The 25,230-nt window shown below is 46.9% G+C and overlaps 1 protein-coding gene across 1 annotated transcript in view; it reads right to left on the bottom strand.

Annotated features, from left to right (window-relative positions):
- TMX1 (thioredoxin related transmembrane protein 1) overlaps positions 1 to 23,614 on the bottom strand; it is a 34,168-nt gene extending 10,554 nt beyond the window's left edge. Inside the window, exons 1-6 of the mRNA XM_088444161.1 lie at positions 23,425 to 23,614; positions 17,275 to 17,390; positions 8,040 to 8,085; positions 5,523 to 5,651; positions 4,019 to 4,064; positions 1,192 to 1,293 (exon numbers count right to left, since the gene is read on the bottom strand). Of these exons, the coding sequence (XP_088300287.1) occupies positions 1,192 to 1,293; positions 4,019 to 4,064; positions 5,523 to 5,651; positions 8,040 to 8,085; positions 17,275 to 17,390; positions 23,425 to 23,564 (579 nt within the window). The 5' untranslated portion in view covers positions 23,565 to 23,614. The remainder of the gene's footprint in view (positions 1 to 1,191; positions 1,294 to 4,018; positions 4,065 to 5,522; positions 5,652 to 8,039; positions 8,086 to 17,274; positions 17,391 to 23,424) is intronic.
- Positions 23,615 to 25,230: the final 1,616 nt, after the last annotated feature.

The raw sequence follows: 25,230 nt of genomic DNA, 5'->3' as shown, positions 1-25,230 counted from the left end.
CCCAGCAATCAGGTCTCTGTACAGTTAGGTAACACGTCCGTCCCCCCTGTATACTGTAGGTGCACCGTTACCAGCTTGCCTTACTGACAAAAAAACAGCCATTATAATTTTTAAATTCAAACCTCTACATCCAATAGATTGTGACCAATTCCCGCTTAGGACTCCGCCCACAAATATCTTTCATTAAAAGCCAATGCACAAACTATCGTGTTGGCAGATGGAATACAAGAATGTAATCTCTCTGAGCGGTGTGTCATTTTTATTTTCTATACTATTTATGTATTTAATATAGGGACCACAGGTTCCAGATAGCACCGGCATCGGCATCCATAACATGACATTTAGGCATGACAGGGCTTGCTGGGGCTTGCAGTGTGCCAGCAAAAAAACTAAATAGAAAAACCAAACACATATAAACACCGATTACCACCCCAATGGCTCCACAGATGTGTGAAGAGCCCAAGTGCTAACAACAAGGGGCTGGTTTTTCCTAAAGATGGGGGTATTTTTGCAGGCCCAATCTCCCTAGGGTAGGGGTGGGCAATAAACAAACTACACATTCCAGCATGCCTTGCCAAAGTTTTGCTAGATGGCCAGGCTAAAACTGTTGCAAAGCATGCTGGTAATTGTAGTTTAACAACAGCTGGAGAGACGCTTATTGGCCACTCGTGCCCTAGGGAATAGAGCCCCATGCTGACTAGCCTAGGGCTGGTTTGGCGGTGTGGTGGTTTTCTGCTATAGAGCCGCCAGCCCTGGTTGTCAAAGCCTAAATGTAATTATTTATTATTTTTATTCATTATTATTATAGTTTCTATATAGTATACTGCTGCAGTCTGTGCAGCTCTATAAAATGCGTCCCAAAAACTAAGCTACTTATGCACAGTTGATCGCATCTCACAATCGCGCACTAAAAAAAAATTTCGGGTCACATTTTGTGTTCGCTATTGTACAGATTGAGCCAAAACCTACATAAGGCCCTAATGCAGGGTAAAAAAAATTAGAAGTGTTGAGTTACTGGGGGGTATAACAGCACAATTGTACATATTCTAACATTGAAATAAGCCCAGTTGTGTTCCATGCAATTTGCCCTTTTTTTCTATGGGGAAAAGCCCCATAATACATGAGCAAAAAAAGCTCTAATAATGCTACATTTCACATATTTACAAAATAGGGTATATATGGTCAACTTACCAGCCCCAAAACCAGCCCTAAGAGCAGAGTCAGCAATCCAAATATGATGTAGGACCCCCAGACCGGCAGACCGATGTCCTCGACAAAATAATTGTGACAGTACTGCAAAGACACACACACAGGTCAGGTAAGACACAATGCTGCGTGACCACCGATGGGCCTGCTGTGTGCAGCACAGGTGTCTAACATAAGATACAGATCAAATAATAAAATATAGGATACATGCAACCAGATCCCGAATTCATTTCTTACTATCAACGCACAGTAACCAAATATGGTAGGAAATAAGCTACATGGGAGCTTCTCATATTGCCCAGTACGATATCCCACCATGATACATTCTTACATGCGGGAGGAGCCTCAGCTGTCTAATGGATCAACTAAACTGCAGTGGAGTGCCAGGGTAACGCTGAACAGCGTATTCTACCATCATAACGGAATATTACCATTTTTGTGTCTTGTGGCTTTAATGAATTGACAACTCAAAGGCCACTTTATTAGTTACACCGGCTTATCAATGCAAATATAGAATCAGCTACTCACATGGCTGCACCTCAATGCGTAAAAATTAATGTGCAGCAACTGAGTGATGCCATCATGTCACCATGGACCAGAATCTCTAAGGAACGTTCCCAGCACCTTGTTGTATCTGTCCCAGAACCACCTGAATTCTTCATGGCACAAAGGGGGAGAGGGGGGGAGGTTGGGGGTCCTTGCTGAGTACTAGAAAGGTGTACTTAATATTGTACTTACTAAGGGCTACATTCTGAGTTTGGAGCAAAGCAAAAAAGAGCAGGTTACATTGTACTTTGGTTAAACCGCTCCGTGATTTGTAGCCTAACGTCTTGTTCTTTTTCTCAAAGGTAGATCTGACCTAGCCTGGAAGTGTAATGGGTTATTATCTGGCTGTAGGATAAACCCTTGACCAACTAAACGTAGACCTGAGGGTATTGTATGGTGCTGCAAAATATTGTGGTAGCCTTTTTGGTTCAGGACACCAGTCACCCTGTGCAAGTCACCGACTCAGGATCCAGCACAAAATCCGCAGACCACAATGGTCCCACCTCCAGTCGGTGTCACAGGGTTCATCAACTCATCGGTGGTGCTTCCCGGTTCGTTGAAGTCCGAAATTTAAAAAGGGCAATTCTTTTGATAACAAAACATGAAGTGCTTTGCTATTAAAAAAGTGTTGCCCTTTTAAACGTTGGACTTAAACACGCCGGGAAGCAGTGGCTTTTGCAAATAAAACCCAACACACTGGAGGAACCTTCCTTTCGCCTACTCAACGGCATACAAAACTTCTGCGTGATGAACCAATGATTTCACATTTTGATTCATTGGACCCAGAAGACCGTCTCTCAGTACTCCGTAGCCCACTATCGGTGCTTTATGGCCCAGGCAAGCCTCTGTCTCATTGTTATTATCATCACGTGTTGCCTGAAAAATGTTTTTTTTTTTTTTTTTTTAGAACTCTGAAAATTACATTCTTCATGTTTTGCTGACTTTTTTTTTTACCCTCCAGCAGTTACCGCTGACCCATTTACTATTTCAGGTTATTCAATGGACTAGAATTGCTTACATTTCAATAACAACTAGAAACATTGGGGGTATTCTAAAACTTTAGACCGGTAGTGTATATCCCATGTATACGTTAGTAAGGAGGAATCAAGTACTAAAAGGGAATATCCTGATAAATAACTATTTCATACATATACACTCTACACAGTACCTTATTATTATTACACTTGTATATAGTACTACCATACTCCACTTTGTTTTGCAATTGGAATGAAAATCAGAATACTGGCCATGGGTAGTAACAATGGGGTAGGGGGGTCCTGCTCGCTACTTTACAGCCCGTAGGGTTTACACTTTAGATATTTGACAAATGTACAGAACAGGAAATCTCCCCACAGGTTACACCAGTAAGACAACTCTGCCTGTATTGTGCTGTACAGCTTCATTCCTTATTTCATGGCAGTCAGTGGTGCCTTAAGGTCTGTAATAGTAACTACTGTATAATACAGTGCACAGGCTCTTACTGATGCTATGAGAACTCCCAGGCTATAGAGACTATGTCGAAAGAATATATAGCCACATTAATAAAGTATACAATTATTTAATATATGTATTAATATATTAAAATAACATTAGTTGAAAAGACCATACAAAAAGCAGCGTAGGACACTGGAGGTGAAACGCCTGTCCTCCATTTTATCAGGATATGTGGAATTTCTATATGCTGCAAACATATAGGTTACATATGTGAGTGCCATTAGAGTTCCACAGGACTGTGGGTCTGATTCAGCAAGGAACGCACGGATGCGGACGTATGCACCCGGACGCTGCGAGAATATGCTAATGAATGCATACGCATGGCAATCGCAGCAGAATAAACAGACGCCCAGCACTACATAATACCACCCACTTCCCTTTACTTACGTCCTCTATACCTGGCAAAACTGCAGAAACATCGAATAGTGGTTGACCTGACCCACCCGCAGACATAGCGAGAATTCCTGTGTGTGCAACTAGACCTCAGGCTGCGTCCACAAAGGCCCTGAAACGCCATCCAAGCGCACAGGCACGCCTGCGTTTGCCCGACTACTCCCCCGTCACCACCCACAAACGGCACTTCCTGCCAAACACTTGTCCCTGGCGCTGCGGACCCCCTGCGTACACATACTCCATCGCACTGGCCATTACAAGCACGCGCACTGCGACGCATGTGCAGACCAAAACCATCGACCGATTGGGTGCGTCTGCATCCGTGCGTTCCTTGCTGAATCAGGCCCGTTGTGCGCTATAGGAATACAGATCCACGTACCCGAATCCACATCGACAGCTGGAACAGGGCGGACATGCCACTCATTCTGTAATGAAGGAAAATATATTAGTGGAATGGGAGACACATGTTGGAGCACAGGGGCCAATTCTCTTACCCGGCACAAATGGCGAGCTTACGCATAATGCGCAGATGCAAATTTACGCATTTTTGCGTATGTCCGATAAAATTTGACCGGGTCTTTCTTTTCACAAAATAGGGCGTTGTGTGGTGCGAATTGGGCGGTGCCAAAGTGATCACCCATAACTGTCCTGAGTTGTGAGAATGTCGTGGACGTATATCTAATGCTCTGCGCGATTCCAAATTGCCGGCTTCCGACAGATCTCTTGCGCCTAGCATGGCAGTGGAGCACCTGCCAATACCAATGATGACAGTTTCGGCGGTCGGCGTTTAGCCAATAGCCGGCACCGGATTCCGCTTGCACATGCACAAACCCCCACAGTTGACTGTATCTATAATTAGCATAAAGTAATAAAACAGGTTTCCACGGGTGACCGCAACTGCAGCCACTGAGCGCGAGACAGAACCAAGCCCCACAGACTGGGTGAGAGAATTAATAAACTGGTCACCCGGCAACAGAACTTTGTAATAAAGAAATATAGAGAACAGCCAACCATACACTTCCTTTTACGGATTTGACAGCATTTATCAGTAGAGACGCTAATTCAAGGATACAAGGAACGACCATCAGCTTCCCGGAAGCCTGTAACCAGCACTATCCACTACGCAAACAGCGCCCATGTCCATGTGACACTCTGGAGTAGAGTGAGAAGAATGTATAATGTACACTTTGTACCATGCACTAAAGGAGCAGTATCAAATGTTGCCTGATTGAATGATCTATAAAGCAACAGCATTTTATAGGCCCTTTTAATGGGTTGGGTACAGGAAGCCTGCGCTCGGGATCCCGGGAGCCATAATCCCAATGCCGGCATGCCGACAGGGTTAGGATACAGACATTCTAGCGCTGGCATCCCGACTGTCTAGATTTTGACTGGATCTCCAAGTTTTAACAGTCGCACCAGTACTCAGATGTAAGCGGACCCTCAGGTCAGTAAGGAGACTACCTGGCCACATACACTGCGATATCACAGCCATAGTCATGAATTGGCCCAATATTGCCAGGAGTGGACCCAAACGACAATCAGAACAGAAGCCAACCAGTTGCTCAGCCTGAGAAGTGGTCGCCAAGCCCTGCTCTGATCTATATGCCCAGGTGTCTCTCCACACTGAGATGAATCGTTATCTAAACTTCCCGGCAAGAAGTAATTTTTTCCTCACCACAATAAGGCGCTCATTTACCAACACTGCAGAATTCACACGGGATCACAGCAACCAATCAGCAAACAGCTTTTACCTGTCCAGCGAACGTTAGAGAATGAAAGCAGGCGTCTGACCGGCCGCTTAGGGTCAGCGTAAATTTTTGCACCTCAATAGCACAAACTCTGATGGTTATAAATAAAAGCAGAACATTCCATTCACTCACAATAGGGAGTCCGGACTAAACCAAGAGGATACGGGTTCCAGATCTTCCCACTCCTTCTCGTTGATGAAGCTGATGAACTCCTTGTGTCCCCTAGAACCCTGGTATTTGCGGAAAATTCCATCTTTACAGCTGAAATAAAGACAGTAAGACAATGAGACGGCATACAGAGACGTGCAGCTGCCGCATTGGATTTTATTGTATTTACACAACAGCTGCCAAGTTAAAAGGTAAAATGTTAGTCAAACAATAACTCTCAAACAGAAGTACAGCGAAAAAAAAATAGGGAACGCAGCGTCTCCCAAATGGTTTGAGAGAAATGGATTTAACTGTAAGAACACAAAAGTTACAATTAAAAAGTTTAAGGGACACTGCTAATCTAAGGCTGGGTACACATCATAATATAGTGTTCATTCTAGCACTCTGCACCTCTCACAACCCGAGCAGTTCCTCTTTCCTGCCTGGGGTGTTTGCTCTCTGCTCTGGTGCTTCTAGCACAGACCAGTATACCAGAAGGGTGGTGTATCAGCAGAGTGCGCTAGAAGCACCAGAGCAGAGTGACACCCCAGGCAGGAAAGAGGAACTGCACGGGTTGTGACAGGTGTAGAATTTGATTTGTGTTGGTTTACTATGAAGACACCCATGTACGTATAATGCCCTGTGAGGAGACTGGAGCAAGAAGGAAATTACAGTAAAGGATGATTATATATGATGGATGGCTAGGGTATGGGACCCCGGCGGTGTGATGCCCCAGGTCAGAATACAGACAGTGTCATTCAGACAGTCAGAATCCCGATACTAACCCTTATCCCTAACTCTTTGGTGCCTAACCCAAGCCTCACCCCATTGTGCCTGAACCTAACCTCCCGCTTAGTGTCTAACCATAACCTACCCCTAATCCCTGATACTTACCTTCGTGATGCTGGAGGACGGGATACTGAAGCTGGGATCCCGATGCAGTCAGGATTTTGGCGCCGGTAGTTTGACTGTCTGCATCCCGCGATGCGTACTATGGGCCTGATTCAGTCCCGGTCGCAAGCGCTGATCGCTCGCAACCGGGTCGATGGTGGCACAGAGCGCATGCGCACGTCAGAGCCAGCTCCGTCGTGCGCGTTCACGAGACCCGGATAGCGACAGGCAAGTCGTCGCTCCGGGTCTCGTACCAAATCGGGCGTGCTGTCGATGTTGAGTGACAGCACGCCCCCTTTGGTGGGCGGGCCGGGGAGGGGCTGCCCAAATGGAGGCGTTCCCATGTGAACGCCTCCATTTGGGGCCGGCCCCACTGACATTACCGTGAGTATGCGTGCTCCCGTTTAACGCACAAATCAGTTGGAAAAGTCTTATCCCTGCGTTCACACGGTAATATCGCCGTGATGTGTGGTGAGAAACGGGGAAATCAGCCTGTACCCCCCAAAAAAGTGCAAATAAATATCGGATAACAGTATAAAAATCTATTAGTGGCCAAAAGCAAAGTATTTGGGTCTCTTAAAATGGGTCAAAAGGCTTATTTGTGCATTTTTTTTAGAACAGTGAAAAAAAAATGATACAAAGCGAGTGTAATGCTGGAGATTAATTTGGTTGCATAAAAACAGACTTAATTTTTGTCTCAATTTAAGTCACTTTTAAAAATTGGTGAAAACCCCCCTGTAACTCCCAACTGCAAGTTTAAAAACACCTGTGCCATCCATACGTCCCCCTATACCTGTCATTATTGGCCAAATTAAGCTAATGAAAAACTATTAAGTGCCTAATTAATCATTAGGGGGCTTCTGAAGGGCTTCTGAACCAACTCCCTATAGTTTCACTGTAAAATAAGGATTTTCACCTGCAAGGGGCTGCAATGAAAAACCCGCATTAAATTCAGAATTGGTAGTTAAAACGGATTAACTTGCGCGACTGATGGGATAGCGAGACCTGTCTCTCATGGACTTGGGCAGCACAGACGGTGTAATGGTAGCACTGAGGTCGTGGGTTCAATTCCCACGACGGCCCTAACTGTGTGGAGTTTGTATATTCTCCCTGTGCTTGCGTGGGTTTCCTCTGGGTACTCCGGTTTCCTCCCACACTCCAAAAATATACTGGTAGGTTAAATGGCTCCAAACACAAATTAACCCTAGTGTGTATGTGTGTGCGCATGTGATAGGGAACATAGAGTGTAAGCTCCACTGGGACAGGGACTGATGTGAATGGACAAATATTCTCTGTAAAGTGCTGCGGAATATGTGTGCGCTATATAAATAACTGGTAATAAATAAATAAAAACTATATAGCTCTAATCAACTACGACAATCCTTTAAAACCGCTTAATAGTGGCTATTTCCCAGAAATAAAAATCACTTGTGATACTGTCAGTTTCCCAACAGAACTTATTGCTGGGTCCCTACACAGAGAGGATGGGTGATATCATTACATGGGATAAGTCGAGCAATATAACAGCTTTGATATTTTAGGTGTCCGTATAAGAGGCATATAAAAGAGGTTATAGTGATTTTGAGGTGCTCTCTGCAAACTGACACTTACTGGTATATTGTCGGCAGTGCTGTAATGATGAAGCGTCCACTCAGACCTGTAAGACAAGAGGAGACAATTTACTGAACAGCAGGGGGCGTGGTACATAGCGACAGAGTGACTACCCAATACTACATCCTGCTGTGTCATCTTCTAAGCTTATACACAGGAAGGACATCTTCTTATCTCATTCCTACATGGGGGGGGGGAGCAATTGGTAATTATGCACAATGCATGATGAGTCTACATGTGGTCAGCGATCCAACCAAGAGTGGACGGCTCATTCACAGAATCCTCCCTCTTCTACCGGAAATAAAACCTATCGCTGCACAGGCAATAATTCGCTAACTGGAAACGTCTAGTCTCTAGCTGTATAGCATACGTTTTATTTACCAAGGATGTCCGCTTGTAATAAATACACAAATGAATGAAAAATGTGTCTAAATGAGGGACACAACTATACTGAGAGCGGGAGCTTCCACACAATTGTGGTTTCTGAGTAAATTAAGCAATGACAATCGATCAAACTTGAGATCCCGTATAAATTGAGCTGGTCGGACTCAGTCGCTGACTATACTACCAGCCAGGTTGGCAGGAAGACAATGCGTTGGGAGAAAAGGATGACTTATGTGTCAGAGGTGGGTAGTGGTGATTAGAGGCTACCATAACCCGGACATGAAGGACAATCATTAATAATTAGGAGCAGATATACTTTACCTAGACTCTAAATTTTAGATTATGTTTAGTGATTAGGAGTCAGACTATGGTTGCTGTTTATATATGATTATCTAATGTATATTGGTACTGGAGGTTTCTACATTATGTGCCCTAACATTTAAGTGTAAATGCTCGAGCGTAAAATATATTGTATATTCTGTACTAGATGATTTTGAGGGTTTTTGCTACAAAAGCATCGGTAACATTGAGTAACATCGCCCCATCAATCACGCAGAATTACAGCAGCCCTGACTTTACTTAGAAATTGCTAATCTCGTCCCACGCAGTGAGTACTCAAGCTGCGTATGCAATCGCAATGGCTAATCTATGCACAGACACGCAACAGCGTTCAAACGGACAGATACGGCTGCGTTTCCCAAATCACCACGTCACCCCCCCTCCCCCCCCCGAAACACTCACTGCCTGTCAAGCACACTTGATCGCAGAGCGATCGCAGTGGTCCCTTCACGCACTGCGATGCATGTGCAGTACGCAACAATCTGCCAACTGCGAGCGCTGTTGCAATCGCGATCTTTAATGAATCAGGCCCCCGAGTATTATTCGCTTTTCTTTTCTGTATACTAATATAATATGTTTATATATGCTGTATTTGTTTTCTTTTTCTCTGCTATGCTCTGTGTTTTGTATTTGTGATGGATATGTTTTACGATTGTGATGTGCGAGAATTTTTGTTTATTATTTTATTGTTCAATCGGAAAATGCACTGGAGCGGCTCCTGATACAATGTATTCTAACACCACTACACAAAGCATGGAAGGAATCGTTCAGTCCAACACAGGTTTGCGTGACAGCGATTTTCATGCTTGTAGGCGTTTGCGCAAATGCAAATATCTTTGGGCTGAGAAGTGGTAGAGCCTTGGGACAAAAACCATCGCTCTCCAAAGAGGGACGCAGAGACACAAAGCATTACTCGGTGGGGCAAAATTTTACGTTAGAGGATTTTTATTAATCATATCACCTGTCGTAACAAAACTAATATTTTCTGAAGGAACAGAGTTTTCTTAATAGAGCGACTCTCTGCGTGACGCACGGGACATTTACATGCATTCGAGTACGTGAACGGTTTCTATACCACAATTTTTGTTTATCTGGTGTCCAAGTCTTAAATACTTTGTTGGTAGAAAATAGACACCAGACAAAATGCCACTACGGTAAACCGTTCCTTCTGGAATTTTTGAAAACTCTGCGTGAGGGTCGGGACTCCCAGTTTTATCGTCCCGTGTCTGAAGTGTGTACAGAAAGATTATTCCTTGTACATTTGCTGTATAAAAGGTGCTATAGAAACAGTTCACATACTTGAATGAATGCAAAGGCGCGTTAAGAGAGGAGTTGTGTGCAGGCTCCGATTGGGCAACCTCCCCGCGCTGCCGTCCAAGGACATCTCTACTGCTCTTGCGCAAATCACCGGGGAAACGGCTGCAGTGTCCATTTTCCCTGTGATTTCTGCATAATTCTATATAAAATGTTTTATCTAATGCCGGATCCAACTTCATTTTCATATAACTCCGAGATTTCTGTTCGCAAAACTTGTCTATTTGTTTGATTTTATATTTACATTTATACAATTGTACTTTTATTGTTAGATTTATGTTGAATATTAGCATGCGAATAAATCTGATGGGTTTTTTTTACATATCTAACCTTGGTGCAATATATTTTTATATATTCAATTCCTCACACACAATAGTTTGTGATGTCTCATTTTTATCCTTGTTGTTTTCTACCTTTAGGTGTCCTCTGATTTTTTTTTAGACAGCGGCAATAATATATTGGGTGTAATTTAATTTTTTTTATATATATATATATATATATATATTTACTATATCTCGATCGTACTCTGCAATACTCTGAGGTGCAGAAGAAAGCACAGTTCTTTCTTGTCGGTTTTATTTTGTGCGCGCGCATTGGGCAGAGCTCTGGCAGCGAGGGGGTTAGCACTGCAGCAGAGCATTCGCCATCAGGGTGTCAGAGGGGAAGAGATATGGCGCTAATTCAGTCCATTTAGATGGCTCTACAGGCTCTCTACAGACGCCAGGACGCCAGGTTATTAATGGTCCAAAAGTTGTCAGCACAGGGTCACAGCCTCTCAATAATATGAGATATGGTAAGAACTTACCCTTGTTATCTCTATTTCTACGAAGTCCACAGGGTTCCACAGGATACCTTGGGGTATAGGCGATGGCGGCAGACATCCAGGCACCACAGAGTTAAATTTTCAGCCTCCCAGGATGCACTGGGGTTCCTCTCCTATACCCCGCCCCCGAGCCTCAGGCCACTCAGTTTCGTAACAAGCCATAGGCCGGAGCAGGAGCAAAAAAGAGAGAGAAGACAGTCTGGAACACACAAGAATCACATTCTCACCAGAAGGAGACGGAGAAACCGGTGACCAGATCAAAGCCCATCTGTAGTACAGGTGCGACAGGGCGGGAGTCCTGTGGAACCCTATGGACTTCGTAGAAATAGAGATAACAAGGGTAAGTTCTTACCATATCTCATATTTTCTACTTCAGGGTCCATAGGGTATCCACAGGATACCTTGGGGATGTCCCAAAGCAGTATCCTTTAAGGGTGGGGACGCTCCTGTGCTGTAAGGAGAATCCGCCGCCGAAAGGAAGCATCCTGAGAGGCGAAGGTATCAAAAGCATAATACCTTGCAAAAATATGGACAGATGACCACGTGGCTGCCAATCACCGCTGAGGCGCCACGTCGAGCTGCCCACGAAGGACCCACAGACCTAGTGGAAGAGCTTTAATAGAGGATGGAACAGGAAGACCTGTGAATCCATCCTGCCAAAGTTAGCGTAGTGGCAGGCCAACCCTTTTTATGGAAATCAGAAAGGACAAAACCGAGAGTCTGATTTCCTAAATGGACTGGTACGGTCAACTTAAATTCTTAGCGCCCGTACCACAGCCAAATAGGCCTCACCAGCAGACAGGACTGGGGAAGTAAAGGCAAGCACTGCCCTGTTCCTAGGAAAGATGAGAAAAAGGGAGGTCTACATGACAGAGCCTCCCATTCTGAGATCCTACTGGCCAAATTAAGAGCCAGAAGGAATACAGTCCTAGCCGTAAGCCATTTGAAATCCACTGAGCCCAGTGGATCAAATGGCGATCCTCAGAGAGCCCTAAGGACCACAGCCAAATCCCAAGGAGCCACAGGTGGAACAAAGGGATGCTGAATATAACGTACACCCTGCACAAAGGTGCGGACATCAGGAAGAGTAGCAATCCTACACTGAAACCATACTAACAGGGCAGAAACCTGCACCTTCAGGTAAGCAAGGCGAAGACCGTTATCTAAGCCAACCTGTAGGAAAGCCAACCTGTGGATATCCGGAATACCCGAGGAGCCTAGCCTCTAGGGCGACACCTGAAAGAAAGTATACCATACCTAATGGTAAATTCTTGCAGATAAAAACTTCCGAGCTCTTAGCATGGACAGAGCCCCTGTTAACTATAGAGCTGGAAAAACTCCTAGACCTTAAGAGGGCAGTCTCTACCGCCAAGGACAGACAACCCAGGTCTGGGTATCAGCCAGGATCCTGAGACAACAGGTCCGGGCGTAGAGGCAACAGCTTCGGAGTGTTAACTGAGAGGCTCCGAAGATCTGAGTAATAGTGCCATCTGGCCTACGCTGGAGCTATCAGCAGGAGCGTGCCTCCTTCTTGCTTTTACTGGAGGAAGAAGGGATAACGGAGGGACGAGGTACACAACTTGGAAGGTCCACTGGACCTACCTACGTCTATCAGAAGAGTCTCATCTCTGAAAGGCTCCACTTGTTCAAGGCCCATCATGATGGCGTTGTCAGACTGTACCTGCACGGTATTTCCGTGGAGGACCTGTCCTGCATGCTGGAGAACCTTGAATACTGCTCAGAGTTCTCAGATGTTTATGGGAAGCGCAAAAACTACTGGTGTCCACCTGCCCTGGAACAAGTGTGGACCCGTCACTGCTTCCCAGCCACGGATACTGGCGTCCGTCGTCAGAAGGACCCTGTCCGCAATCCCAAAGGGGGTGCCCCTTGTTTAGGTGAGCTTTCTGCAGCCACCAGGCCAGAGAGAGACAAACCTCCGGGGAAAGCCTATTGACTTTATCTTATGGGGCAACCCATCCCATCCGGAGAGGATCAAGTTCTTTAGAGTGAAGCATGTCGAACAGCGACATCCTGGAACTCAGGAACCACATTGCCAAGTGAATAGACACTCGGCGACTCTGCATTACAGGCAAAGGTACGCAGTTGCCTGCAGAGATCTTTTCCTCAATCACAAAGATCCTCAGATGTTGGGATATGGAGCATCCTCTGTGAAGAATCAGAGAGGACCATTTCCAGTTTATCAGTCAGCCCTAACGTAGCAACACAGATATTGTCCGTTGCATATGGCACTGAAGTATCTCTGGAGACCGTGGTAACAACAGGAGGTCACTCGGATAGGGTAACAAGCGGACCCCCTGCATCCGCAGGTGGGCTGCCATAACTACCATGACCCTGGTAAACCGTGAGGCGCGGAGGCCAGACCAAGGGGCAATGCCAGAAACTGGAAACGCTTATCGACCACTGCAAACCTGAGGAAAACACTGGTGTGCTAAGATAAGAGGGATATTCAGGTAGTCACCCTGAATATATCCAACAACACCACAAAATTCCCAGGCTCCATTGAATGATGGAATGCAGGGTCCCTCTCCCGAACCGAGGAACCCTTAAGAATTTGTTGAAGGATTCGAGGTTGGGAATGTCCTGGTAAGCCCCATTGTGTGTCTGTACCAGAAAGAGGATGGAGTAATACCCCATTCCCCTTTGGGGCAACGGAATAGGTACTATAACTCCTGCCTGGAGCATAGAGTGTAACACCCTCAACAATTACAGGGCCTTGTCCTGAATTGACAGAAGACCTGTAACGAAAAACCGTCTGGGAGGCTTTTACCGGGAAGAGAGGACATACCTTCAAGAAAATACTTCTCTTACCCCAGTGTCCGTGGTGGTCAGACACCAGCACTGGGCGAACTGGAGAAGCCGGCCTCCAACTCTGGGGGCTCCCGAGAGGAGGCCCGTCCCGTGAGGCTGAAGGCTTATAGTCCAACTTGGGAGTAGGACGTCTTGTACTCTAAGCCTGTTCTTATGGCTGAGCAGATTTCCTGGCTACTGACTGTCTTGGAAAGCTGTATTTTAGACTTACCCTGGCCTCACAGGGCCGAAAAGACAAAGTCCCAGACCCTGATGGGACTGTAGCCGATGGCAGACACGCAGACGTAGCTGCTGCCTGCAGGGCCACAATTGCGTCCAGACGAGGGCCAAACTGAGAGGCAAAGCATTCCAAATGGAATCTGCGTCCGCTTTCCAAGAGCGCAACCACAGGGAGCGGCAAGCCGCTACTGCTGCCGAGGAGATTCTGGAAAGGAGTAGGCTATATGTAAGACCGTCTCATTATGAACGTGGTAAAGTCTCTGAGAATTTGCCACTATCCACCTGCTCTGCTGGAGAGTCAGTGTGCAGAGATCCAGTTACCTACTCATTGTTCCATGGCTCTGGCCCCCCAGCACACGGCCATAGCCGGCCTGGAAGCCCCTCCAGCAAGGGAATATTGGATTTTAGATATATTTGCACCTTGCAATCTGGAACCTCTTTCAAAGAGGACCTGGAGGGCATGGGCAACGTAGCACTCCTCACTAGGCGTGTAACATGAGAATCTACCCGTAAAGGTAACTCCCATTCGGAAATGTAATTATCCGCAAAAAGGGTATGCAAAAGGTCAACCGTTTTTGAGGCTGGAACCACTTACCCGGAATTTCCACGCCTCCTCTAAATGATCCACCTGACCAGATAGAGGAATTACAGTGGCAACACCCTTATCCTTAAAGAAGGCATATTTGGATTTAGCCACGGGGGATATGTAACAACCAAAGCCGCACGGACTGCCCGTAGAAGGCCAGGTATATAGACTTTAGACCCAGACTACGCCTCCTTTGCACTAAGGGGCTCGTGTCTGAAAAAGTCAATAATGTCACAGTCATCAGACGTCATGTCTTTACCCGTCTAAGACCCGAAAGGCCGTTTAGAAGGCCGAAATGGTGACTCCCCCTGTAAAACGTCCATCAGGTGCTATACCATTTGGACAATAAATTCACCCACACAGGCTCCTGCGAGACCTGGGGGGGCGAAAAGCAGGATACACTGGGGTACCATCAACTGTCCAGGGACCCCTGCATGTGATGAGACCACCACAGGCTGCGATAACCCCTATGGGGAAACGCAGGGGGCGTTGCCCACAAAGGCTGTAAGCATCTTAGCCAGCCGAGGGCGGTCCCCATTTTTTGTGCAGGCACAGTGACAGAAATGGGGCGTGATATATAATACAACATGCCCTCCATAAACCCTCAGCGTCTACATATCCCTCCGCTAACTGCACATATCAGTACATTATAGCTGGAAGAGGATATCCTCGTTCACTTTCCGACATGAGGAGTGTGAACGGAGCGTATGTGACCTCCCACACAGAAAAACCACGTTTACTGTGAGGTAATAAACACCCTGCGACACCGCACCGCAAGGGCTGTAGCAGAAGAACAGGGATAGGAAAAGGCTGACAGTCAGAAATGAAAGTACAGGCAAACAGCGCTAGCATTTAAGTCACATTCAATGCACAGATAACATCCTGCATTACAAGCACTGCGATCAACTACACAGACCAGAGCCTGGTAGGAAACAGTGCTGCATACACTGACCTTAATTGAAGGAGAGGTATGCCGGGGACCCGGACCGCAATGGCACCTGTAACAGCTTCCAGCAGCGTTTGCCATCCCCAGCACATGTAGTGAGAAAATGGCCACCGAGGAGCAGAGAGAAGGCAGGGCCCGGGGGAGGAGCGCTGACACAGCCCGCTCAGACCGCTGTGGAATGGCACTGTGCAACGGGGGAGACGCCGGCTGTGAGACAGGGAAGGCGTTCTCCCCTGGCGTGCTATCAACCCCTGGGACGCTGCGCTGTACCGCACATGCTGCGGCCCGCTGTCCCTGGTGGTCTAGTGGAAGGCGCAGGATCAGTACCTGGCCCCACGCGCAGCCGGTCCCCAGGGAGCCCCCTGCCTGGGGACCAAACAGGACTGTGTTACCGGCGGGTGCCCACTGCGGGACCCTGCCGCTTACCTTGTTCCCCGTGCATCCGGCCACAGTCCAGGTAGCCGGGGATCACCGCTAGCTGTGACCCCAGCTACCTACCAGCATCCCCGGATCGGTACCGGCGTTCTGGTACCGGCGGGGTGTAGGAGTGACAGCATGGACGTCAATACTGACTGTCCTATGCTGGAGCACTCTAGTTGTGCAGCCACAGCTGCGAAGAAATATTCAGGGGCCTTAAAAAGATCCCCTCTGTACGGTGCGACTGGTCCGGCCAGGCACCTACGAAAACTGAGTGGCCTGAGGCTCGGGGGCGGGGTATAGGAGAGGGACCCCAGTGCATCCTGGGAGGCTGAAAATTTAACTCTGTGGTGCCTGGATGTCTGCCGCCATCGCCTATACCCCAAGGTATCCTGTGGATACCCTATGGACCCTGAAGTAGAAATGGAGCTATTTCCCGGCATCACAGCCTTTCAATATGGAGCTGAACGCTCAAGTGATCCATAGGAGAGAGAGCCCGGCGGAATCATGTGACCGGGAGGCGGAGGTCTCAGGCAGCAATTGGATGAGGAGACGCTACAGCGCCCATTGGCTGATGCAGTGCACACACAGCGAGTCCTGCAGGACCCGCTCATTTTTTAAAAGTGAGTCCCTCACTGCTTGTAGCACATAAATATAGTCTTTCCGCTAGGCTGCGGGAACGGCAGTGCGCTGGGTGGGCAGGCTGGGAGTCTCTCGAAAAAGGGGCATGGCCAACCAGGGGGCTGGGTGTCTTTGAGACACGCCTCCAATTTGTCACTTACAGAGGTGCTAGGCTTCCCCCAAGCTTTCCCCTCATGGTGAATTGATGCCGTGCACATACCCACGGAGTCTATTCACCCAGCGGTGATCGGTCACAGCAACTTATCCCACCAGTGGGACACTGTGGCCCGTGTGTGGTTGAAGGCTGAGGGCATGCTGTTTTAGTGGGGCACTGCTAAAAGAGCAGTGCTCATTTTGCCTTTTTAAAATCGGGCGCGGCGCCTTGCTAGAACAAGCTAGCGGGAACACTGTAAATATACCTTGTACAGTTGCACTTGCTGTTTAAAGGTTAACTCCCATCAGAATTCCGCGAGATCTCGGATCACACTCTTATTAGCGGACAGCAGCGATAAGAAGCTAGTGGCGATCTATAAGGGGGGACCCCTCGCTAATCACAAGACCCTGATGATTTGTGGATACAGCACAACAGTTCCTTGTTACTTAATATAGTTAGTGGTGTTTTTCTCTGCATTAAGTTGTTTAGCAGTGCTCCCCCTAGTGACTGGAGGTGGAAATGGTCTTCTGTTTATTTTCTGGATAGGATATTCCACACCTAGAAAACATTTCTGCATTTTGAAGACAGAATTACCACCGTTACCTGGCTGAGCCGTTACATCTACTTTCGCAATGTTCACATCAAGGTCTTCTCCCCATTCTGCAAACTCTTCCCATTCCGGCTGCAGCGTCTGGCAGGCTGGGCACCACGGGGCGTAGCTGGGGAATATTATCACCGTTATTATCAGGATCTATACGTTGCCCAAGAGGCAGAACAGCAACAATAAATAGAGGACTAAAGGTTACAACTATTTAGCAGCAATATATAGATGCAATGAAATATTACTGGCAGTATGTACTCCTCTATATACACGTGGTAAAAAGCCATGTCAGGAACCCCACCACCACGCACACACCTCTGGGTCATGCAGATATACAGTATATACGGTGCTATAGAACCTAGGCTGCGATTGGTGTACCCCCTCATATTCACTATAAAACAGGAAAATGGTACCAGCACGTGATAAAACATATAAAACTAATCAGATAGAGGGCTTTTAAAAACAAATGCAAAATAAATAGAACGGTATAAATGGACTCAGATAAAGGGGGTCAATTTCAATAATTTAGAGATTAGGGAGGTACTTGGTAAACACTGATGCATAACTGTCAACTAATGGTGCATACACACGGGACGATCGTTCAACGATAACGATATAATTGAACGATCTCCCGGGTGTGCTGGATGATCGATATCGATCATCCAGCACACCACCTACCCACTAACGATGGGCAACGACCCGCAATCAACGATCGCGGGTCCCTATAGTAACCTGGTCAATATCGACCAGGTTGACCTGCATGCACGGACGATGGACGATATCGTTATCGTCCATACATGCCCGCGCATCGCAGGTCGTTGGTCGTTTGGAGGCACCGAAAAATGCACGGTATGAATGATATGATCGATATAGTTATCGTTCATATTGTGCATTTTAATCGCACCGTGTGAAAAAAGACTCTACAGTGTTGATGCATCAAGCAGTGCAGCTTGTACCTATCATTTTATAGAATGTACTTGATAAATGCTTCCTCGAAGCTGATTGCTATGGGGCAACTTCACCCTTTTCACGGCTTGACACATCAACCTGTATGGCTCCTCTATTATTATTATCATTTATTTATATGGTGCCACAAGTGTTCCGCAGCGCCTTACATAGTACATAAACAAGTTGTAGACAAGCGACTTACAGAACAATACAATACAGGACAAGGACATGGATAATATATATTGCTACATTAGCGACCATATCACCCAGATAAGAAACAGAGCATAAGCAACCAAGTGTTAGGTGCCCTAGTGGTGAGTAAGAAGTAGATGAAACTAAAGTAGGGAGAAGCACAAGAGGGCAGAGGGCCCTGCTCGTAAGAACTTACATTCTAAAAGGTGGGGGAAGACAAACAGGTGTGACACAGATGGGGTAGACGGGGAGGAAGGAGCATGTAGCAGGGAGTTAGAATGATAGCTGGAAGGCTTTGATGAAGTAGTGGGTCTTGAGAGCCCGTTTGAAGGATCGCAAAGAGGTGGAGAGTCTGATGGGGAGAGGGAGAGAGTTCCAGAGGTGGGGAGCAGTGCGGGCAAAATCTTGGAGGCGGGAGTGGGAGGAAGTATTCAGCTGGGATGAAAGGCGGCGTGCATTAGTTGAACGAAGAGAGCGGAGAGGAGAGTGAAGGGAGAGGAGAACAGAGATGTATATGGGAGAAGATTGGGTGAGGGCTTTGTAAGCGAGTGTGAGAATCTTACATTGGGTTCTAAAAGGGAAGGGGAGCCAGTGGAGGGCTTGTAGGAGAGGAAGGCAGATGTAGAGCATTTGGAAGATAAGCCGTGCAGCAGCATTAAGGATAGACTGGAAGGGACAGAGACGGGATTTGGGAAGGCCAGATAGGAGGAGGTTACAGTAGTCCAATCTGGAGATGACCAGTGAGTGTATGAGGGTTTTAGTAGCATCCTGGGTGAGATACGGTCTGATCTTAGAAATATTTTTGAGATGGAAACGACAGGACTATGAAAGGTTCTGGATATGTGGTTTGAAGGAGATGGATGAGTCCAGGATAACTCCGAGACAGCGCACTTTGGGACTAGATGAGATACCGTATATACTCGAGTATAAGTCGACTCGAATATAAGCCGAGGTACCTACTTTTACCCCAAAAAACTGGGAAAACTTACTGACTCGAGTATAAGCCTAGTGTGGGAAATGGCAGCAGCTGGTAGTGCCCCCAGTAGTAATTCCCCCTGGTTGTGCCCCCAGCAGTAATCCCTCCTGGTAGTGCCCCCAGTGGTAATCCCCCCTTGGTAGTACCCCCAGTAGTAATCCCACCTGTAGTAATCCCCCACTGGTAGTGCCCCCTGTAGTAATCCTCCCCTGGTAGTTCCCCCAGTGGTAATCCCCCCTTTTAGTGCCCCCTGTAGTAATCCCCCCCCTAGTAGTGCCCCCTGTAGTAATCCCCCCCTTGTAGTTCCCCCAGTGGTAATCCCCCCTTTTAGTGCCCCCTGTAGTAATCGCCCCCTGATAATGCCCCTTGGTAGTGCCCCCTGTAGTAATTGCCCCCTGGTAGTGCCCCCTGTAGTCCCCCCCCCCTAGTAGAGAGAGACGTGAAAAGAATTAAAAAAAATAAACACTTACCTGAAACTCCCGCTCCTGGTCCCGCCGCTGTCCGCTCCTCCGGCCGCTTTGCATGGGAGAGACGTCGTCATGACGACGTCTCTCCCATCACCCACTGCGGGAGCCGGAAGATGGCTCCCGCAGTGGGAGCAGCAGCAGCCGCCTGAGAGTCTGACAGACTCTCAGCGGCTGCTGATTACACCAAACACGCAGCTGCCGGCTCCGGCGGCTGTGTGTTTGGCAGTGTGTAGCGCTGACCGAACTCCGTCCGGTCAGCGCTACACTTGCCTCGAGTATAAGCCGAGGGGGTACTTTTTCAGCACATTTTTTGTGCTGAAAAACTCGGCTTATACTCGAGTATATACGGTAGTTATTCCATCAATTGATAAAGAAGTGGGAAGTGATGTGATGTGGGAAGACGATCAGCTCTGTCTTAGACATATTAAGTTTGAGAAATCGCTGGGACATCCAGGACGAGATAACAGAGAGACAGTTGGAGATATGAGTCAGAAGAGAGGGGGAGAGATCAGGGGAGGAAAGGTTGATTTGCGTATCATCAGCATAGAAATGATAATGAGTTCACATAGAGAGGAAGTATAGAGAGAGAATAGGAGAGGTCCAAGAACAGAACCTTGGGGAACACCTACTGTAAGAGGCTGTGGGGGGGAGGAGTCATCGTGAGAGGAAACAGAGAAAGATCGGTCAGAGAGGTAGGAGGACAGCCAGGAGAGGGCAGTGTCACGTAGACCAAGGGAGTGAAGGATATGCAGCAGGAGAGGGTGGTCCACAGTGTCAAAAGCATCAGAGAGATCAAGGAGAATGAGAAGAGAGTAGCGGCCTTTGGATTTGGCAGCAAGGAGGTCGTTGCTGACTTTCGTCAGGGCAGTTTCAGTGGAGTGGAGAGAACGGAAGCCAGACTGAAAAGGGTCAAGGAGGGAGTGGGAGGAAAGAAAAGCGGTGAGGCAGTTGTAGACAATCCGCTCAATGAGTTTGGAGGCAAAAGGGAGGAGAGAGATGGGTCGGTAGTTAGAAAGGCTAGGATCAAGGGTAGATTTTTTAAGAATGGGGGAGACAAGGCACCTCTCGTCCACCATGTCCGTCCCCTAATTATGAACAACCACCTCCTCCCAAAGTGCTCAGAAATTCACAAGTGTCAGTAAAATTAATTCCCCCATTACAGCTAAAGGCAGCACTTCTAGTGTGTTATGTGCCAATTGATCATTTTCCAGCTTGTGGACCAATCAGAACGTTACACAAGCAAATACGTATTATGCAATCCTAAACTACTGGTAATGATGTTTCTCGTTAGAAGGTGCTGTCTTGGTGTATAACTGGGACACATAAAAACACAAAGCACTGACAGCTCACGGTTAACAAGGAATATTTTCGTGCCAGAATAGATAAAGTATGAATAGAGGGACAGTTCTACTAGAGCTGTAATCTAATCTCTCGCCCTGTTTCGGTGTCGGAATGTCCACCCAAGTTGACTTTTTTTAATCTCGTAAGTATCAAACCGACAGTGGTCAGATGCCTGGAAATACACTCCTCAGAGACACAGCCCCATGAAGGGCAAGAGAATATTTACTATAAAGTGGCTTTTCCCCATACGTCCAAAATACGTGCAGGAAGCAATCACCACTTCTGACGAGGTTAATTAAGGATGAAAATGGGAGCAGAGGCATTAAAAGTGCTCCTTACATGAGATTATGGCCCATCAAGGCCATTAAAGAGAGCAAGATGTAGCTGTCAATCACTGCCATACGTACAGTATAGAGCATTTATTTATTACCAGTTATTTCTACAGCGCACACATATTCCACAGCGCTTTACAGAGAATATTTGTCCATTCGCATCAGTCCCTGCCCCAGTGGAGCTTACACTCTATATTCCCTATCACATGCTCACACACATTAGGGTTAATTTTTGTTGGGAGCCAATTAACCTACCAGTATATATTTGGAGTGTGGAAGGAAACCGGAGCACCCGGAGAACACCCATGCAAGCACAGGGAGAATATACAAACTCCACACAGCTAGGGCCATAGTGGGAATCGAACCCATGATTGCTGTGAGTCAGTAACGCTAACCAATACAACGTCTGCTACCCACACGTTTTACATTAGTCGTTTTGGGATGTACCACAAAAAAATAAAAATAAAAAAATCGCACAACACATTTTTTTTCAAAAGTTATCTTTTCAAGCCGGGTAGTTAAAAATAGTTGCCCATAACTTCCCGATATGCCCGTATTAGTTGTACTGGTTACTAGTACCATATATACAGAATTCACAGTTCAGCGATTAGCTGTAAACTGCCCAGTATACGGTGGCGTGGCATGCTGCCACTTTTCCTACCACTGATTGTAAGATGAGTGACTATTCTTACATATTACATATTGCCACATCGACCAATGCCACTCACATGATAAACAAGATGTTCTAGAACCTCGTATACGTCATTTTCTCTCTGGGTGCCCCCCTCTTCTCTAGGTGGTTATGCAGTCAGATCAGACCCCCAACAGATTACAGTAGAATTAGTGTCCAACTTGTCGGTCCAGCTGTACCCCCCAATTGTTAGTCTACCAGATATGTGGCAAGAGATTGGGGTGCACAGCTGTACCCACCAGGAATCCCTTCACACTGGTCACCAGATGACTCCACATGTGTTCTATATCTCACCCATTATTATTATTATTATGTATTTCATTGCAGATAGAGCAACACAACTTCTAGTTCAAATTTTCACCCTCCATGATAATCGTCTTCCAATAGCGAGGAATGGGCTAACACCGTCTGACGTTAGTTCCCGTGGTCACGCTACGAAAACTATTTTTCCTGCAGGAATAAAGGGGGTCAGGCCCCTGTGCCACTGAGCGCTCATACACTTGGGAAGGAATAAGAAACGTGTTATATTATATAAGCAGCAACAAACGTTAGGAGAAACTGTCTGATGTTGGGCCTCCAAAACAAATAATAATGGAAACCACTGGCCGCACACACGCTTTCTGACAAGCTACATCAATTGCAAAGGTGCCAGCATCATGCACAGTCATTAAAAGTAAAACATAAGGATGTTCTATGGGAGCTTAGCCGTGTCATTATTGGGATCCCTCTGCCACAAGCTTCCGATTTGGAATAGCAGGAAACATTCTCTAATTTTACATACTGTACATAACCCGATACTACATTGTAAGTCTCGGGTGGAATATATAATAGGGTCCTTACATTTGTTATAGAAAGACTCCTGTCCCTGCTCTGACGGAGACAGTCCCATCAGTACAGCCAGGCTTACAGAACAGCTTATTATATATAGTAAGCGTCACAACTCACTAAAACACATAGTATATATATATATATATATATATATATATATATATATATATATATATTCTGAGCCCATGGAGGAAGTATACAGTATACCTATAGTGACCAAACACATAAGGCAGCGAGTTTAGGAATTAATTGGGCCAAGAGTCCATATGGGGGTGTAGTTATGTATGAGGATAATGATGCCCATGGGCAGGCTAGCATTTTTCCAGCTGGCAAGAACTACAAGTCCCAGCATGCCCAGTTGCAGGAGCCACACTTACAATTTGATCATCCATTCCCCCTGCAGGATGTCCCTCCAGGTGCTGTCAGTGATCTCTATCACGTCGCCTCTCTTGGCTAGCAGCGCCCGGGGCAGGCAGAGGAGCAGGAGGCAGCTGGTGATGGCAGTGAGAGGCGCCATGACAGGCCGCTCTCACACTCATACACAGGGAGGAGGAGGAGGAGGAGGAGGAGGAGGAGGAGGAGGAGGAAGCTGAAGCAGTCACAGTCACAGACTGGCTGCTGCTGCTGCTGCTGCTGCTGGAGGAAGTGTTGCAACTCTGAAATGGAAAATAAGCAACCTATAAGTAAAAAACAAGCCCAAAACAATCCTAAAAAGCCCAATAAAAAAGCCCAATTAATGGGGGTGTCTATTTGTCCTCACTCTCTACCTGCCTAACTTCCTTTATTCCCCCTTTCACTAACCTAAATATGTTAGTGTATGCACAGCCTTATTATCTGCCTATATTGCTTTTCTCCCTCTACACCAGCCTCCATATTTCTACCTCCTCCCTCTTTTCATACCTCATTCCCTTGCCAGTCTTCAGCTGGGCACACACTTGCCGATGTGTGTACCCAGTGACGCGTCACCCGACCACGCAATATATATCGGGTGGTCGATACATACTGCACGATGTGGTGTCCGAACGTCCGATATATCGGGCATCGGCTCCATCCACTATGCCAGCGTCGGCACCTGGGTCGTTCCATCGGCCCTACATGCAGGCCGACAGAACGACCCCGATGGACGACCCGCAGGAGGGTGCAGGGTCACGCATAGTGGGTACATGCTGGACGATATGTCAGCCCATCAGCAGTATCGGGTGACATATCGTCTCATGTGTACCCACCTTTTCTTTACCTGACTCCCCATTCTTCTCACCCCTCTTCCTTACCTCCTTCATTCCTGTCACCTGTCTAATTCCATTATCCCCTCTCTATAACAGCCTCAGTAATTTTAGAGCGCCCCCATGTACCTGCCTCATTTCCATCATCTATTTACCTCTCCCTCTTGCCTGCCCCCTCCAACTTCACCCTGTCCACTGGCTACTGCTCTCTCCCCAGACATAACCTTCCCCCCCCCCTCCCTCAGTCACTACCAGTGCAAAAAACACACACAGACACATTTACTGACCTCCAGGGGCGCCTCGGCAATGCACACAAAAAAACAAGCGACCTTAGAAAAAACAAGCCCAAAAACAAGCAAAAAAAAGAAGCGACTTGCAAAAAAAAAAAAGCCCAATTCCGCTTGTTATAAGCGGACTTGGCAACTACGGCTAGGGGAAGAGGGCACGCACAGCTTTCAAGCAACGTCACACCCAGTGGACGCCATCTTGCGGCTGGCGGGACTGTCACTCTACACACAGTCTGTGGTGGCCGCCATCTTCTGGCTGGCGAGATGTTGTACGTTGGCGGTCTGTCGCCATCTTTTGGCTGGCCAGCAAGTATAGGATCAAGGGCCATCTTTCTCTATTGGTCTGTTATTCATAATGATCATTGCTTCACTGCAAGTACAGTGTGAGACCTGCATAGTACATTATCAGTAAATATAAATGATTTTAAACCCAGACAGGCTTGGTTGGCAATGAGGAGTAGGGTGGAGCATCTGACCCAAGGATTTCCTGAATAGTTTATAATTTTTGGGGGTTTCACCCTCAGAAATGTGAAATGGTCGTTCAGAGGGTACATCCGGGCATATTTCTAAGGCACTGATTTTTGGCGGTTTTATCTGCAGGGGTCAATAAGGCAATAGAATAGTATTAAATGCAAAACGTCATGGTTTTGCACTTAATATTATTTCCTTTTTA

This window comes from Taudactylus pleione, unplaced genomic scaffold, assembly GCF_031769625.1.
Source record: "Taudactylus pleione unplaced genomic scaffold, aTauple2 ptg000350l, whole genome shotgun sequence".
NCBI lineage: Eukaryota > Metazoa > Chordata > Amphibia > Anura > Myobatrachidae > Taudactylus > Taudactylus pleione.
The sequence above is the reverse complement of the archived record's forward strand: the minus strand, read 5'-3'. Positions and strand labels throughout refer to the sequence as shown.